This window comes from Nicotiana sylvestris, chromosome 1 (assembly GCF_000393655.2).
Source record: "Nicotiana sylvestris chromosome 1, ASM39365v2, whole genome shotgun sequence".
NCBI classification, from domain to species: domain Eukaryota; kingdom Viridiplantae; phylum Streptophyta; class Magnoliopsida; order Solanales; family Solanaceae; genus Nicotiana; species Nicotiana sylvestris.
Window position 1 is genome coordinate 131,328,707 of NC_091057.1, and position 7,390 is coordinate 131,336,096.

The following is a 7,390-nucleotide window of genomic DNA, read 5'->3' on the forward strand; positions in this document are numbered from 1 at the left end:
TGGACTGGTCATTCAAAAATAGCCAGTGTTTACTAAGTCAATGAAAAATAGTCACTATTTTGCTGCAACAGAGACCGGTCCAGCATAATATACTGGAGTTCGGTGCACATGTGTATGAACTCCAGCATATTATGCTGGACCAGTATACTTGCTGGAACTCCAGTATATTATGCTGGAGTTCTAGTGTACTTATGCTCAGTGGCGGACCCAGTATTTTGTGCAAGCGGGTTCAGTCGGAGAAGTCCATAACTAACATAAGCTGTATAAACGGGTTCAAAAATAATTTCTATACAAAATTTACCTTGCTTTAGCCATAATTTATACATATATATAGTATTATTTTTTGCCGAAGTGGGTTCAGTTGAACCCACTTCTCACCACTTGGGTCCGCCCCTGCTTATGCTGGAACTCCATCATATTATGCTGGAGTTCCAACATACTTATCCTGGAACTCCAGTATAATATGCTGGAGTTCAAGTATCCTTATGCTGGAACTCCAGCATAATATACTGGTGTATTTTCTAGATTTTTAACAATATTTTCACTCAGATTTATCTTTACATAAAAAATGACTAATTTTCGATTACTTTTGAAATCTGGCTATTTTTAAACGACCAGTTCTAAATCTGTCTATTTTTTAATTTCACTCGTCCAAACATGTGAGAACCCAAGCCCAAAACATCACCAAAAGTCAAAACCCAGACATCAGAGGTTTTGTCAACGTATTTTTCATAGTAAACAACGACATATATACTAGGAAATACAACAGAAATGTGTTGATCGGAAGAATCAAAGTGATGGCGTCGCATTTATCAGTATCGCTATCAACGTCTTCATCAGAGACCTCAATCTTCCCGTCAACTAATCGGAAACTCGCTGTATTACCAACAGCTGTCCGTACTTTTCCGGTAAACTTTGAATCCATTTTCTTATATTTTTCCTGGTGAACCAAATTGAGCTATATGGTGCTCTCTATTTCCTCCTTTTATAATTTTTCAATTTATGAAGAAGTATATGAAATTTACTAGAAAAAGTAAGTTATTTCAGACTGCACGAAGAAAATTGGTGTTCATAGACTGAAGAATGTTGTAATTTCAGTGATATAACAGGTGACTGTCGTTCCTTGGGGGACAACCGATAAAATTGGAACGATGCAGAGAATAAGTTACTAATCATTTATTCTAGTTTCGAATTTGAGTGCTAGTGTGTTTATGTAAAAAAATGTAAAAGAATTCAGAGGGGAAGAATGCTACGTGTATCTATGTGCCTTTACTTAAGAGTGAGTTCATCTGTATGTGTATATACGCGCGCGTGTGTGTGTTGTATGTTTGTTGTTTAGTCTTAGATGAGAAATTTTGTATGTTTGTACGATCTTAGTTTCTACGGTCGCACTGATAAAAAGAACTTTTTTTGGGCTTAAATATGTGAAGGAAGACATCTAAATGTACCTTGATTATGATATACTGAACCGATGATCTATGTTACATTGTATGCCTTGTCATTTCCATGTCAAACAAGTATAGCATAAGTATTGGTAATTTGTGAACCCTTCAATGTATACTTCTAGATATTTTTAAACATGACCATACCCCGAGTCATTTGAGGTTGTCTTATAGGCTATGATCCAGAATTTCTTTTTCTTTTTCTTCCCTTTTTTTTTTCTTTTCGAAATTGCTAATCTATTTAGTTGTCCGTGTTTCAAGTGAGTATAGGGGCTATGTCATAATTTCTCAACTTCATATCAGTGATTCTATGTACAAATTACTAACTACTAGTATCTTTAGTTTTCTGCCATTAATATTCAAGTTCAGATGGATAAGCACAGAAATTCCCAGTTATTGAGATTCTGTCAACCATTTTACCACCTAGGATTGGTCGCATTTCTAGATGCCCCAATAAATGTGCTAAATTTGGTTGGAAGGAAGTTTTGACATAACACTAAACCTTTTCACGAAATATGTGATTTTTCATGTTTTGCACAATACACTAAGTGAAAGTTTTATATACACATTTTATATAATTAGTTATTTTAACCATGTTCTACTGCGGTCACAATCTAAATCACCTCTGGGCTCCTTTCAAGACGAGTTCACCAGAAAAGATAATGGTAAAAAACTAGAAAGACGTATAAATCCGTTCCCGAGATGTGTCAAAGCGGTATTAACATGCATTTCCTACATGCTACAGCACCAAACTGAAGTATCTCTACTTCCTGCATGCCCTGAATTCCTAAATATGTTTAGTCGGGTGAACTGGTTGACTAGATGAATCCAAACTGTTGGCAATATTTTCAGTTTGACTGATACTTCTTAGTAACTCTTTCATCTTTGAATCAGAAGAAACTGGTGAATCATGTTTTTAGCTTTGTCTTTTCGTAGCTCACTTTTCCTGCATTCTATAATAGTGTGGTTTAGTTGGGGAATTCATTGCATGCATCTTTTCTGGCCAATTCCATTGTGATGACAAATATTTGTCTGGAGACTGATATAGATTCTTTCAAAGGGACGGACAATAAAGAAAACCAGAACACAAATGATTAATGTGGCACATGTTCAACCTCCTGAAGTCAACAGACCGCATTGTTCCATAAGGTCTACATCTTTCAATGTAAAAGGAACTGGAAGCACTACTTCACTTGATGAAGAAGTTAAAGTTGATGCTTCTGGGATGGAGGTTTCCATAAAGTTGTCTTTATCCAGTACTGATGCAGAAACTGATGATTCAGCCTCTCTTAGCATTGCTGTTATTGGGGCCACTGGTTTACTAGCCAGAACGAAAATATTTCCAGCATTATTTGCGTTGTATTACAGTGGTCATCTACCAGAGGTAGGTACATTGGATCAACTACCATTCTGCTCCTTTTTGACATCTATGCATCTGTTGATATTTCTATCCTGTTCAGTCTCCATAATATTCATGTCTGATCTGAGTGGAGCATAATTTCTTCTTAAGTTTTGGTTGGTCGGTTAAGGGTTATAGATACAGTATGAAACTTATACCTGATAATCTGTTATGGTGCATCCTTATTTTTATAGAAGACACATTTCGTGTGCTCCCTTTCCTCATCTGAGTAGGAAATGAGTTGTTAATGAACCAGCTTGTTCAGAAAGTTTATGTTAGTTCAGATTTTATTTTTTGTCAATGTTTAATATGATTCCATACGAATATATAATTAACTGAATATGTTGTTAAACGATATAGCACTGACATCAAAATGCATGCTTCCTTTACTACTTATTAATTTAACATTATTATAATGTTACCCCATCTACTACTAAAAGCACATATCTTATTATATATTCTAAACAATGGAAAATATAATTTCTGTTGAACCTCACAAGTCACATTAATTGGTTGTATCAGATTATAAAATTTCTGAAATTAACTAAATGAAACTATCTTTGGTAGCTTGTATAATTTTTTTTAATTGAGATCAAACATACTAGCTTGATTAACATCTAGAAGAACCTTTTGAGGGGGAGGGGTGGTGCCATGCTTGTTACACTGAACTAGTTGAAGATGTATTAGGCTTTAGTTTTCTAGCAATTTGTGCCTTTAAGCTTTTGGCTACTGACGATAACACTTGTTACATTGCTTGTAATTTGGAGGCAATTTACAACTGTTAGGATTAGAGCAAGTTTCATGTCAGAAGAGTGGACTGTGCCTGACCAAGTGCAATTGTAGAATGTGAAGTATGAGATGAATTGTGGGGCTTGACAAGGAGTCAGGGCTTCCACAACTGAAGAGAACTGACCACATCATGAAGTTATGATATGGATTTGTACTTTTAACTTGAAGTATATTATGGTTGGTACTTCCTTGTTCTGTTAGAATCATTTGAAGTAGATTCAGGCAAGAACAATTGATGCTCTAAAAATCTGAAACTTTTTGGATAAAATATTAACAAGGTAGTCGAATAAAAAGATCAAGCTAATAGATTGAATGAGAATATTTGAAGTATCTTGCTAGTTACATCTGCTTGAATTTTTTTTTAATCTAAAGAAGCATACCACTGGAAAGTAATATACAGATAAGGTTAACCTTCTAGGCTTACTGGCTTTTTGATGGCTGCAGAAATTTGGTATATTTGGGTACTCGAGGAAAAATTTGACAGAAGATCATCTGAGAGCCATAATAGCACCAACTTTAAGTTGCCGCATTGATCACCAGTATGTTCCTCAACTTCCAAATGCATATATAAACATGTATCTTCGTCTTAGATATTTACCACGTCTATCTATCTATTTATATCATTTGAAACTTTAGAAATATGCACACACGCTCACACACTGATTCTATTCTAGATTTTGAGGTTTTAACTAAAAAGATTCAGACTTTTGCACTTCAAAATTTTGAGATATGTTTGCTAGAGCATCTGGAAGGCTAGTGAAGGGGTTACTAGTGATTAGAGGAATAAATGTTTTCTGGAATGAAAATTGGCATATCTTTTGTATTTGATCTTTTAACATAAAAATTATTGAACAGAAACTCGTCTCTTTTTCCATATGTTAAAATAAAATTATTGCGTAAGATGATTTATTATAACTTTGTGTAATGTCTTTATGCAGAGAAAACTGTGAAGAAAAAATGGATGCATTTCTCAAAAGGATATTCTATCTTAATGGAGGGTATGACAACCGAGAAGGAATGTCAAATCTCAATACTCTCATGGAAGAAGCTGAGGTAAGTGCCACTGATGACTGTCCGTTTATACCTTAGAAGATTTACTTTTATGCGCTTAAGTGCTCGTTGTGTCCAATTTTATGCTATTGCTATTCCTGTCTTTTTAACAGCTCGTGTACCTTAGGGAAAGTTTGGAGCAAACAGAATATTTTACCTTTCTGTGCCTCAAGAAGCACTTATCGACGTAGCATCCTCTCTTGCTGAAATGGCCCAAACGCAGAGGGGTTGGAATCGTGTAATAATTGAAAAACCCTTTGGTCTGGGTTTGTTTTCTTCTCATCAGTTGACTACCTCGCTTCTTTCAGACTTTGAGGAAAAGCAATTATACAGGTTCGAACCGCATTCTGTGATAATTGTGAGACAAGAAGACTTTGCATTCTGAATTATTTACTGATCACTGTTTTACTTGCCTGTCATCCAGGATAGATCATCTTTTGGGAAGGAACACAATCGAAAATCTTGCGGTTCTAAGGTTCTCTAATCTAGTATTTATGCCATTATGGAATCGAAGTTACATACACAACATACAGGTAAGTTACTTAGGATAATTGACTCTCAATTCACCTTGGCGATAATGCAAGTAGTCTTAATTTATCATTGACCATGTTTTTCAGGTCACTTTTTCTGAAGAGTTAGGCATGCAGACCTCAGCAAGGTAGCCAAGGTTTCAGTAAACTTATGTAGGTTACAAGTATGTGGCCCTAATCCTCACCCTCTTCTTTTCCCTCCTTCACTTAATAGATATCCTAATGGCTATGGGATTTTAGGAGATGTTGTACACAGTCACATCTTCCAGACAGTCGCCTTGCTTGCTATGGAGCCGCCTGTCACCCTTGACGGTGAAGATATTCGTTATGAGAAGGTATATAACCTCTATTCTCTGTATGTTACAACAAAAATTTCAATAATTCTTGTTGAAATTAGTGATAAGGCTTTACTCGCCAGGTTAAGGTTTTGAAATCAATACGAAAATTGGAATCATCTGATGTAATTCTTGGGCATTACGAAGCTGATTCTGGAAGTAACTTCAAGGATAAGGACAACCCAATGCCCACATATTTTGGTGCTGTTTTATACGTTGATAATGCACGGTGGGATAGTGTGCCTTTTCTTATTAACGCTGGCAGGGGGCTCAAAAAGAACAGGTGTGGCTACTGCTCCCTAGTTGAATATCTCTATTTAACTGTCAACTGTTTGAAATATCAGATCCTACTGCATAAACACAGAGGAGGTGTATCTTTTTACATTGTCTAAAAGTTTTGATGAATATCGGTATTGCGCATGCTGTTATGATAGTTTCTACATGTTCCATTCAAACTATTCATATCTGTCTCAGAATGTGAGAATTGATCCATGCTTGAGATTTGTTATCAAATGGGTCTCTGTTTTTCTTTTCCCCTAAATTATCCATAATGTTGTGTTGCAGAGTCGAAATTCGTATACAATTTCGTCGTGTTCCTGGAAACCTTTATAATAAAGATGGAGGGCATATGCAAAATCTTGCCACTAATGAGCTAATTCTGCGTGATGTGCCTGATGAGGCCATACTCGTCAGAATCAACAATAAAATTCCAGGATTAGGCATGAACTTGGAGGCTTCTGAGTTGAACTTACTTTATAAGGACAAGTAATGTTTTCTGTTTTCTTATTTTAATAGCTTTAATAGGATCTCCATTTCCGTGTTTTTTATGGTTTCCCTTGGTTTGATGCATTAGGTACAACGTTGAGATAACCGATTCTTATGAGCAACTTCTTCACGATGTAATAGATGGAGACAACCATTTATTCATGAGAAGTGATGAGGTTGAAGCTGCGTGGAACATTTTATCTCCAGTTTTAAGTGAGTTGGACAACAACAATGTAACACTTGAACGATACAACTTCGGTAGCAAAGGTCCAGATAAAGCTGTTAATCTCTGGGCTAAACATGGGGTCCAATGGTTGGATGATTAGCAAATTTCCTATCAAACCATCATACAAACATTGAAATTCATAAAGAAGGAACTATTAGGAGTCCACTCTCTCCATACTTGGTCTTCATGGTCATTGATTGAGATGGAATCAGTGTCATAGATTTGTACACCTGTTACACACTACAGAAAATTCGACTTTTAGATCATCATCTTCCCCCCCCCCCCCAACCTCACCCCCACCTTTTTTTTTACTTGTTTCTGTCATGTGTATATGACATTGATACTAGAATTTGAAAGTTGGATAGGCATTGTTGGCACCATTTGTTGTTTTGGTTTCTGTTTAATTGATGAGGTAATGTGAAGCTGGTGGCATAGTGACATTGGTGAACCAACCATTTTGCTGATTGCCTCCCATCTTCAGCTCTTTGACGGTGGATATTTGCTTTTGTTTAAACTTGTCATCGATATATTTGGTTGTTAATCTAGTCAAAAAATCATTTTACTATAGGAATTGATCATTTCTAGGAAGTCGATATGAAAATAAAGGATTAAATCTGAAGAATAGAATGAAATGACTATGGAAATATTCTCAAGAACCACAAACTTTATGGAGCAAAGTGATCAAAGCTAGGTACGGTGAGGAAAATAACTGGATATCAAACAAAGTCAGCACATCATCAGTTAAATTCGAAATTGAAAGGAAATTTTTTATTCTTCTCCTTGATAACATAAATAGCCTTCGCATTGAAGTCCCAACAACTACCCTAGGGAAGGAGCTGCTAACAACAGACATA

The 7,390-nt window shown here is 35.8% G+C and overlaps 1 protein-coding gene across 2 annotated transcripts; it reads left to right on the forward strand.

Annotated features, from left to right (window-relative positions):
* Positions 1-720: 720 nt before the first annotated feature.
* On the forward strand, positions 721-7,101 carry LOC104215888 (inactive glucose-6-phosphate 1-dehydrogenase 4, chloroplastic). 2 transcript variants are annotated; one of them, XM_009765820.2, is made up of 11 exons: positions 721-908; positions 2,491-2,826; positions 4,075-4,169; positions 4,569-4,683; positions 4,808-5,013; positions 5,105-5,213; positions 5,298-5,338; positions 5,425-5,545; positions 5,629-5,828; positions 6,110-6,310; positions 6,399-7,101. In XM_009765820.2, exons 1-11 carry the CDS (start codon positions 798-800, stop codon positions 6,634-6,636), a joined length of 1,773 nt encoding a protein of 590 aa, XP_009764122.1. In that variant the 5' UTR covers positions 721-797; the 3' UTR covers positions 6,637-7,101. The 2 variants fall into 2 exon arrangements, with proteins under 2 accessions (XP_009764122.1, XP_009764123.1); XM_009765821.2 differs by having other exon boundaries at positions 722-908; positions 2,503-2,826.
* Positions 7,102-7,390: the final 289 nt, after the last annotated feature.